The 11,561-nt window shown below is 33.9% G+C and overlaps 1 protein-coding gene across 1 annotated transcript; it reads right to left on the bottom strand.

Annotated features, from left to right (window-relative positions):
- Positions 1-6,640: 6,640 nt before the first annotated feature.
- LOC112727649 (OVARIAN TUMOR DOMAIN-containing deubiquitinating enzyme 4) lies at positions 6,641-10,650 on the bottom strand. Its single transcript, XM_025777506.3, has 6 exons — positions 10,360-10,650; positions 8,438-9,016; positions 8,160-8,281; positions 7,825-7,865; positions 7,058-7,156; positions 6,641-6,956 (listed from the first exon to the last, which is right to left on the bottom strand). Exons 2-6 carry the CDS (start codon positions 9,003-9,005, stop codon positions 6,785-6,787), a joined length of 1,002 nt encoding a protein of 333 aa, XP_025633291.1. The 5' UTR covers positions 9,006-9,016; positions 10,360-10,650; the 3' UTR covers positions 6,641-6,784.
- Positions 10,651-11,561: the final 911 nt, after the last annotated feature.

Here is an 11,561-nt window from a genome sequence, read left to right as displayed (position 1 = left end):
TTTGGTTTTAAAAGTACCAAATCAGACACATCTCTCTTCATTAAATATGGAACTAACTATGCTTTATATATTCTTTGTTATGTTGATGACATCATTATGACTGGGGATAATCCAATTGAGATCGACAATACGATTAAACAATTGCACAACACTTTCACTCTTAAAGATCTTGGAAATTTGTCATATTTTCTTGGTATTGAAATTCTTCAAACTGACACTAGCCAATTATATCTTTCTCAAACTAAGTATATTCAAGATTTACTTTCAAAGTTAGGTAAGGCAGCAGCTAGTTCAATGGCCACTCCTATGATAACTTCACTTCAATTGATGTCTACTGGTTCTGAAAGGTTTGATGATCCCAAATTATTCAGATCTGTAGTAGGTACTCTCCAATATGTAACCATTACCCGGCCTGACTTATGCTTTGTAGTTCGAAAAGTGAGCCAATTTATGCATGATCCTTGGTGGCTCACTGGAAAGTTGTTAAGTGAATCTTGCGCTATTTACAAGGCACTAAGGATCATGGCTTGGTCATGCACAAATGCGAAGATAATAGATTGTATGGTTTCTTTGATTTTGATTGGGCTGTGGACATCGAGGATTGAAGGTCAGTTTCTGATTTTTGCATCTTCTTAGGCACTAATTTGATATCTTGGTCTTGTAGGAGGCAAACTACCATCTCTAGGTCCTCAACAGAGGCAGAATTTTGCAGTCTAGCATCCTGTAAAGCTAAGATTACTTGGATCAAAAATCTGTTGTTGGAGTTGAAGGTGAAATCGTCAACATCCCCTGCCATATTCTGTGATAATATGAGTACGGTGCTCCTTACAGCAAATCCAGTCCTACATGACAAAATCAAACATTTTCAGCTAGACATTTAAATTGTCAAAGAGAAGGTGCAGAACAAGTCTTTACAAGTTGTGCATATACCAGGAGTGGAGAAGATTGCTGATATTTTAACCAAATCACTCTCTTCAGCTACTTTTGAAAGGCTCAAACTCAAGCTCAGAATTGTGTCCAGACCAACTTGAGCTTTAGGGGGATATTGAGGCAATGAGTAACAAACCTGAGGATGAGAAACAAGAATAATTCAAGATTCTGTTAGAATAAGTGTAAGATTTTGTTAGCTAGAAGCAAGAATAATTCAATATTTTGTTAGAATAAGTGTAACAGATTTTGTTAGCTAGAATAGTTGTTTAGTGTTCAGGCTTGCTATATATATAGCTGGTATACGATAACTGAAGTGAAGTAGTTTTACATATTCAATAATTGTGACAGTAACAAAATAGTTTAGAGAGTTAGTTTTTGTTTATTGTTTCTCTTACTCTGTAAGGTACCACTGCCGCTACAACTTACTCTACTTCTTTCTCGTACTTTCTTTTCTTCTAACCTACTATGATAAGTATTCTACACTATTGTTGTGGCTGAGAGATGAGTGATGGAGATTTGTGTGGGATGGAATGGGTTATTATTATTGTTGATTGATGGATAAGTTGTTGTTTAATGATAATTTTGTCTAATATGATAGTGCAATAGTTGTGAAGGTGGTGGTGGTATAGTGAAGTGAAGGTGAAGGTAGGAATAGATTTGGAGAAATTTATGAACATGGATAAAATTTAGAGTAAATGCCCTTTCCAGTCCCTAACCATTTGTTCGATGGACTTCCCATTTCCTAAAAAATCTAAATACCCAAATCGATCCCTATCTATTTAGATATCTGTACGTTCCAGTTCCTGCAACCGGTTCCGAGCAGGTCACTTGCTGATGTGTTAGTAACTTGTCCACGTGGGTTTCTCTCCTTCATAATTGGGACAAATCGCCCCCTGTAACTTTGTTGAAACGTTGCGTTTCATTACGAGCGTTATTTCATAAAACACCTTCCTCTCCCTCTTCATTTACATTTGGCCCTAATTCTGAAACCTTTCTCCTTCCCTCCAAAAGAGCATTACGTTGAGGACGTGCAGCGTGCTGCACCACTGTGTGGGAAGACATTGACTGCATTTGGCAAGTTTCTTTGAAACGGTAAGAAATGCTTCGTTCTCTTCTACTTACTTTATCTTTCACTGTAGTCAAGTTGAGGGGTGTGTCAGATAGTGGGAGTGAAATTTGTTTTGATAAATCAGTTCTCCTCTACATGGTGATTATGGGTGGATGGGGTGAAGCACTAGCTTTGTTTGATGAGTTAGGGTTGTTGCGAAACTATAATAGTGATGTTAACTTTGAAAGTTTCTACCTTTGTATTTACTGATGAGTTAAGAATTCTTAACTGATAGACATTATAGTCTATTTGCTGTTGATTAAGTTTGAAGTTTAGCTCTGTTACTGAGTTGTGGTTTGGATTTTTACAAATGTCTGTGTTTGTTGTCCCTGTTTTTTATCATGGTGGAAAACTCAAGAAAGATCCGGATGGAGTGTTACGGTACGTAGATGGAAAGATTGAGAAATTTCCACCCATGGATGTTGATTTTGTCAACAAGAAAGATTTGGAAGAACTCTTCAGGGGATTAGGTTATCTAGAATACAAAGAAATTTACTGACTTGATCTAGCAGCAAAAAACTTGGAGTTTGGGCTTCATATCCTTAAAGGTGACCAGGATATTAATGACATGTGTGAAGTCACCCTAAGTTGTCCAGATAGAAATGAGTTCTACATCTACTTTGAACACCCGGTAAGTCAACCAATGGCAGTCGAACCAGAGCCAAAACCAGAGGAAGAGCCCGTTGTGGTCACAGATGAATCCTCATCGGATGACGGATACGAGAGTGCCGAGGATGAGGCCTACAAGCCTCCTCCTCCTGGTTATGAGACTGATAGTAGTGATATTGAGTCACCAAAAAGACGTGAAAAAAAAACAAAAAAAAAAAAGCATAGGTGTCTCCATCAAACAAGAATTTGTGAATCACCAAAAAGCATCGGTGTCTCCATAATGAAACGCAACGTTTCAACAAAGTTACAGGGGCGATTTGTCCCAATTATAAAGGAGAGAAACCCACGTGGACAAGTTACTGACACATCAGTAAGTGACCTGCTCGAAATCGGTTGCAGGGACTGAAACGTACAAATATCTAAATAGATAGAGATCAATTTGGGTATTTAGATTTCTCTGGGAGTGGAAAGTCTATCGGACAAATGGTTAAAAACCAGAAATGACATTTACTCTAAAATTTAATGTTTGAGTTAAGATTAGAGTTAAATTAAAGAAGGTTAAAATTGGAAAAAAAAATTTAACTAATTTTTTACTTTTAAAAATTTGACAGTAAGGATAATAAATAAAACTGAATTTATTTCTAGCGTTAAGGACAAAATTAAATTAAATTAAAAGTTAAGAATAATTTTAAAATTTTTAAAAAATATTAAAGATAAAAAATATATTTTATTCTAATAATAATAATAATAATAATAATAATAAATAAATAAATAAATAAATAAAATGTTATTGTAATTAGCTAAAACATTGTGATAATTTGTTACTTTTTTTTTCTTCTCTTAATATATATTTTATATTGTAAAAGAATAATATTTAAGTTCAATTTATTATTTTTTATTAGTAGTTAACCAATAAAATAAAATTAAGTACAATTTTAATTTTGGTCAAAAATTAGAATTATCTCTATTTTTTTTTTCATTCGAAATTTTGTAGTAACGTTTAACTTTATTTCAAAATCATCATTTTCCTAGTCTTTAGACAAGAATACCCTGGTCTTCTCCCCACTAACTTCCCCAATTTCTCCCAGTTCCCTAATCCCTCGTCTTCTTCTTCGAATCGCCCGAGAGCGTTTGTTGCCGCTAATAAATGCGCTTTCAGATCTGCTACTACGGTAGTGTAGTACACCTACGAAGAAGAGGAGGAGGAGTACGCTGAGAGCGTGGTCCTTGGTGCCATGCTCGACGCGTAAGGTTTGACGCCGGAGCGCGATGTACAACGGGTTATGATTGGTGAGCCCGGAGCCAAGAGGCACGTCTTTGCTAAGAGGCTCTCGAAGCTTCTACAAATTCCGCACATTTCATGGCCTCGCTCCTCCGCCAAGAGCTCAATCCTCGCTCCTCCATGTTTTCAGGAATTAATTTTTTTTCTTCTCTTATTTTATTTTCTTCATCTGTTTCTTTATTCTCTTTTCTAAGTGTATTTTAAGCGTGTTCCTTTCTAAAAGAGAAGGTTGGTTCTCCGTGCTTTTAATGTTTAATTAATGATTGATAACTTATCTGTGTTTTTGTTTTAATTCAGATAGCAAATGCATTAGATGCAGGAAAACTTACTCCTGAGAAGATCATTTTTGGGTTGCTATGAGATGAAAACTAAACAGCAGAGATAGATGAGAGACCAAAAAATTTCCAGCCTGAAAATTCTTATATTTGAAAATTCAATCCTTGTTAGTTTGTGATTGTTTTGTGACTGCCGCTAATTTTTTACTTTGAATGTTGCTGTGTTTTCCTGAGCTGGAAATCCTTAACCACATGGAATGTTGCTATAGTGATGAGGAGGAAGGAGAAGGATAATTTTGTCCAAAAATTTAGAGAATGATGATTTTAAAACTAAAAAAAAAAATAACATTAGGGAAGATTTCAAATAAAAAATAATGTAAGAGACTATTTCGATTTTCAGCCTAAACAATAAGAATTAAAATGGTACTTAATCCTATTTAAAAATGTTGATTAAAAGAATAATACTGGATGTCTGGACTAAAAGATGTTAGACTGCTAGTTAAAATTGTTTGTCAGTATAAATTAAAATAACTAGTTCTTGAACTTCTTTTAATAGTGAAATTCTTGTAATACGTGTCATTTAGTAAATTTTATGGTTTTAATTTTCTCCTACTTATCTCGCTTTATTTTACTTTGCATTCTTTAACATGAATCTCAAATATTCACGGCATCCCTGGACCAAAAACTAAAGCGCCTTCAATCATAGACAAGCACTAGCTAAAAAGGAGAGACCTTAAAGTTCAAGAAATAAAATGCCGCAGGAACCAGCCCTTTTTTAATATAACTCAGTCACAATTATTCCCACATCTACAATCTCAAAAAAAGTTGCTTCTCCCCGAATTTTTTACTCACAAAAATTCCATTGTACCTTTCTAGTTACCATCAAATTCTGGTCCCAAAATTCTAACAGCACTGCAAAAAGAACAACACATCTCATTTCTTGGTGAAGTTGCTTCCTGCCATGCACACACCTCAGGTGCCAAGTAGTTCTCAGATGAAACTACATCTTTTGAACTCATTATATCGAGGTATGTTGGTTGAAATGCAGAAAGTTTTCTTGCATTCAAACCAAGAAGGCAAGTTCAAATTAAGATATGTAAGATTTAGGGGTTTCCATGCATAAATTTTCCACCACTGAACTTGTAAAATAAACACCATTGAACAATGATTAACTATGATAAACAAGATAAAGGAAGCAAATGGAAATGAATGGTGAAAAGTGGAAACTAAAATCACAATCGGCACTAGCCACTAAAATTGAGTATTACTTAACTCAATTCCAATTGCTAGCTTATGGAAAGAGTGTAGCCAAGGTTTCTATCTTAGAGATATTCTTAAGCCATGTGAGACTTCTAAAACTAACAAAGTTTTAGTAATTTTTAGCCATTATTTTTGTGTGCTCTACTTCCCATTTTCTGTTTACCAAGGGTGACTAACATACTCGAATATAATATGATCAGACATTGTAAAAGCTAACGAATGAATATGAAAGCATAGGAGTATATTAAAAGCAGCATCTGAGTGTCGAGTGCAGAATGCATAAAGGGTAGATAGGCTTATTCCTGCAACCATGGAAAATCTCATCCTATTCCAAGCTTGCATAAGACGAAGTGAAAAACAATATTCTGATTCTGCAGCATAACTTAGTTCCAAAACTTTAACTTTGACAGATACTACATGCTTTTCTTCTCAATGTATGCAAGAAGCATGCAAACCACCTGAGTGGTGGAGCATGAGAAGGGGGAGACCACTATTTCTACCACTCACAGAAAAAGGGCTTAAAGCAGCTAAGTCAAACCCTTTTAAGGTCCACATGAGGTTAAAGGCATTTCTACTTTATTTTATGATAAAATAAGTTGAGTCCCTTACAAAGTAATTTATGATTTGCTCCATGCAAGAATTTTCTTATAGTTTTGGTCCAAAAATTACAGAAGTAAAATTCATTCTACCATCATTCAACATTCAGATAGATCAAGCATAATACCCATTCATAGTCCTCTTCCAGACTTCCACAAGCACCGCTTTCACTTACGAAAATTTTTAGACCAAAACCACTTAAAAAAATTACGGAAATCAAAACCATAAAATTTGATAATTTTATAAGGAGTGTTATAAAATCACTTCTTCCAAAAATTTAAGCTGATAAAAAAAAATACATAACTGGCTATATCTCCAACATATCCTCTCAAACAAGAAACTCTTGGACTTGTTTGAATTTTTTGCATAAGCTTATTTTTCTCTTTTTATTTACCTTATGCTAATATTTTTTTCATATAACAAGGATCGGACTTTAGATTTTTCAGTCATAAAAACTTTAATACCATATTTTGAAATCACTTCTCCTAAAAATTTAAGCTAATAGGAGAAGACACATAATAATTATATTTCTAACAGACTCATTTGACCTATTTATTTTTCCCAAATCAACACAAAAGCTTAAGAACATAAACCGCTATGTGCATTCAGCATAAGGTGCATATTGCATTTCACTGGTGCCGTCTATACCATTTATCCGTCATTATAATGTTACTAAAGGAAATGAATATTGGGTTTAATATCTTTTACATCTCATATAAAATCTTACAGCCTTGGTTTAGGACCCTTCCTTCTAGGGATCTCCAGTGCATCATAATGACCAAATCCATGGTAAAGAACTCTAATTGGATTCTCCTTGCCATATTCCTGGCCATACTCAGCAATTGATATCAAGCCACCAGCATCCCTATCATACATGTACACTGTGATTGGCATCCTGCATAACAAGACTCCTGTGAGATCAAAAACCAAGTGTATAGTGCATAAAATGCATAAGGATGGTGAATTTAACTGGCCAAAAGGAAGAGAGGGACTTACTTCAATACATGTGAAGCAATGAACAATTCAGGCTCACCTCCCCAAACATGAGGCTTCCTTATTTGTGAAATATAAGTATCAAAATCACCTTCAATAAACCTGATCATATCATTAGACAAACATCTTTATTAGCAAAAGACAATTCATTGTAAATGAACAGAGGAATGGAGATAGAGCTATCTTTGCAGCTTTATTGTATTTTATTTAAGATCTATAGACCAGTTGTTAATTCTATCACTTTTATTCGATAAGAGGAAGCTGACACTCATGATATGTGACAGATTTTATTGGATAAATCATATTACAATAATTGTAACTTAATTTCTAAAAGAAGTGAAAATGACAATGACAAAAATCGACTTCCAACTGAAAATGACAAATTCAGTGAAACAATTCTTGAGAAGGTCTCCAACTCATGTTTGCTGGATTAGCTTGTTTTTTATTAGCTTTTGTATTTAAGATAGTTCATAGCCAAAATCACTAAGAGAGATCTTATGAGGTGGAAAAAAAAAAAGGCAATTATGCTCTTAAATTTATTCAAATAAAATGCATTAGTGCTTGAGGGGTTAGTCTTATAGGAATGTTTACAGGGGGAAGATCATTCTCTGGTTTCTCCGTTTCTCTGTTTTGCTACTTGCGTACAGAAGTTTTGTATACAACATGACAAAAAAATATAGAGATTGAAACAAGAATCTATGATTTCAAGACAATGATATTTTTGTGATGCAGTACCAGATTCCCGAAAACATTCCAAGATGAAGACTCACCATTCTGTCTCTTCCCTTCTTTTGATAAACTCATCAGCAACCTGAGAAAATAGAATAGACAAAAATAAAAAAAAATATCAACGACTACACATAGTAGAGATGAAGTCACCATATATGACTATAAACAGCTTAATTTGCAAGTTACCATAAGAATAATTTTAAATGAAGAAAGTAACATTAGTCAATATAAATTAAGCAGCCAATTAGAACCGTATCAACATATATTTTGTCCAATTTTCTTCTGTTTTGTGTTTTTCCTTTTTATTTTTGTGGAACTAGGAGGGATCTAAACTAATAAACTTAATGGGATGAAGTGTAGTGATACTTAAACATACTTTGGAGCGTAATTCATCTGCCAATTGTCTCTGATGGCTTTCACTAGGAGGAGGTTTTCCAGACCTCAAGCAAGCCCCATGAGCAACTGAGCGAAATAAACATCTTCCATCCCCAGGTATTCCTGCTCAGCATGGTAAGTTTCAGTAGCAATGCAGTGGAATTAAACAAAAACTCCTAGGTCCTTATATATGTGTAGTTCAAAATATTAATGTGAAACACTGAAAGAAAGTGTGTAAATGTGTATGAAAATAGAGTATTGGCAGAATGCGCAGCTCACCAATCACAGAATAGTCAGTGTAGACTTTCTTCCCATGCGATATCGCTACATTTGATTTGCACACGTTTTGGTCATTTCTCTTTCCATTTTCAGGATCTGTGTCAGCATATACAGGTTCAGAGCTTAAATTGCATACAAGTAATCCAAGTATCAAGCCAACTGATGCACATCCACGTGGCCAAGATACAGGTCCCACATTACACTTAACTTTGGGAAGCTTCTTTTGGTTAGGTACCAAAAGCCTCATATTCAAACTTTGGCATGCCAATGAAATTTCATGATGCCTCTTCCGAGGTGCTATAGAACTACAAATTTGAAGGTTGCCCCTTTGCTTGGAGCAGCATGATCCAAGGTAACCTCTTATTGTTTGGCCCATAGAAGATCTTGCGCAACAAGAAAGACCAACATGATTTTTCTGCGACTGCGAAGGGCACAAACTGGAAGAATATAAACTGGATTTTCCTTGGGACCAAAGACCACAGATGTTACTGCTCATCAACAGGTGAGTACGACCCTTCACGACAACAGCACTTATTGAAGACTGACTAAAAGGAAAGCAAACACTCATGTTTACATTGCCTGAATTAAAAGTATATTCATCAGAAAACATCAAGAATGAGATTAATAGGGATATGCAAATTAACAATTTACAATAATCTCTCCATAAAATTTATATGCTAGTGGCTACCTGAATTCTCCAGAAAAACCATTCACTAGATTTTGAAGTTTTGAATTGTTGATCATGGATATATACATTTCATATCATTTTGAAATTAGTAGTAGAGTTAATAGTGTTAGTTGGTTATATCAGCATAATTGTTATTATTTATCAATTTCTTCTGGAATAAAAATCTCAAACTGGTGTAAGATAGTTACTGCCAAATAATCTATTTAACTTAAAAACATCAAACAACAAATGCTATAGCCAACAGATGGCTAGTTAAAACCACATTTGATAAAGTGAAATTTGAATACCAACTACCATGTTTTAACAACAGCATTCTGTAGGCATCCATATCTATGTTGACTGTGTTTCAAAATTTTGATATCAATATGCAGCAATTAATCAATCCGGGACAATTGGAGAATAACTTAGAAGTTCATGATCTTACTACCAGAATGAAAAAGATAACACTAATGCAACCATGAGGTTTCAAAACAGAAAGAAATGAAACAATCTGAACATCTAGAAGGCTCAAATTTTAAGTGTTCAAAAACAGCAGGCTTCCTTTCCAAAAATAAATAGAGTTTCTTTAAAAAAAAGGAAATGTGAATTCATTATATTCCCCCTTCCCTGGCACTTACCCTAACCCACATTGACAGACCAAACTAATATATCATTTACTTTAAAATTATGTACAAACCAACAACCATATCAGAAATTCAAAAGAGCACACAATCAACTTTGAATACATATTAGGCAAGTGATTATGTGACTCTTGATTTATGCCACCATCTACTCTATAGGTTTAAGAAACCATTCAAACCCAAATATAGGTTCTACTTAGCTCAATTATACATGTCAGACACAAATATATACAAAATTAAACTAGTAACTATTCATGCATGTTCCAAGAACAATTCCTACAAGTCTGGAATTTTATAGAGGTGGCATTAGTATCCACTTTCCAATTCACCTAATTGATAATTATGCCTTGAGTCACTGATACCAAAGTACACCATTCATTCTACGAAAATTGAATTTGAACCAACATCTATTAGATAAGTTTGAATCCATATCATTTAGCATCAACAAGCAGCATGTTTTTCATTTTTGATTTTTAATGTCCGCCCGGAATTAAGGACCAAACGTTAAAAAATAACTAAAAAAAATCAAATTCCCAATGTGAACTTTACAATTGTACCATGATAACAAGAACAATATAAAAAATTATAAACAAATAAATAAATGAGAAATGAACCTGTTGAAGCATGTGAGTAAACGGTAAAATGGGTGATTGGGATTCCAAAGAAAACACCGAATCGGGGAATGGGTTTTGCCGCAGGGCAGAAGCTACAGCATGTATTATATTATTGTTGTGGAGCTGAAGAAAAGAACAAGAGTTGGAAGATAAATGGGTGAAGAAAAGTGGTATCAAGTTATTACTGTTTCAAAGAAAGCAAACTGTAAAAGGTTCTGCCATGCCACCAAACTGATTTGGACAATACGGGCTAACTTGTTGGGTCGGGTCGACCGAAACCGATTGGTCTCCATTTTAGAAATGTCTAGAAGTTTCCAGGCTAAACGAAACTATCAACTAATTTTAGAATAATAAATATATAACTATAAATATTATATATATAAAATTAAAAATATTATATTATAAAAAATAATTTAGATATTATCTTTTTAGTGTTATCCTTAATTCTATATACGGGTATATAACTAATTAATCACGTAAATGACACACGTTGCTTCAGCTCATCACATGCTCCTCCCTTCATTCATATTTTGGTATTTTTTTTAAAGGTAATATATTATATTTTACTAATTATTAAAAAATGAATTACAAAGATGTTTAAAGGTGAATAACATAATAAAAAATGAGAATCTTTTAAAATAATACACTAAAAATATTCATCCAACCGTGCATGGTCAAAAACTAAAAAAGGTCTAGAAGAAGAAAGAATAATAAATCGAATTGAATAAAACTAAAAGTTTTTTTTATGGAGACGCTGAGTTAAAATGGTTTCCTTTAAATTTTACTGAGCAATTTATATTGAAGTAGAACCTTCAAAGACTAACTGGTTGTGAACTTTCTAGCATTGCTAGCAAATAATGGCAAGCAATTGAGAATTTTGGTCAATATTCTTTAACGAGTTAAACATCTCTATTATTGTATTCTATCATCTTCTGGAGCACTTTGGGTTGAATACTAAATGTAGCATGTTTCATTTCTTCTATAGTCACTGGTCTTTGAAACCTACGGTTCATGTGAATTGTAACCGTAGGTTCAAAATCAATAAACAAAGATTCAGGGTTTTCATGACAACCAGAAAAAATATGTCTTTGAAATATGATTTAGCCACAGAAGTAACTCCAGTATTAGAAGTAGCCATTTCACCATTACTGTCATTTCGTTGCTAAATTATTCCTTTAGATCAATTTTTGAATTTCTGATGG

Source organism: Arachis hypogaea, chromosome 12, assembly GCF_003086295.3.
Source record: "Arachis hypogaea cultivar Tifrunner chromosome 12, arahy.Tifrunner.gnm2.J5K5, whole genome shotgun sequence".
NCBI classification, from domain to species: Eukaryota; Viridiplantae; Streptophyta; class Magnoliopsida; order Fabales; family Fabaceae; genus Arachis; species Arachis hypogaea.
Note: the sequence above shows the minus strand (reverse complement) of the source record. Positions and strands in the feature narration are given on the sequence as shown.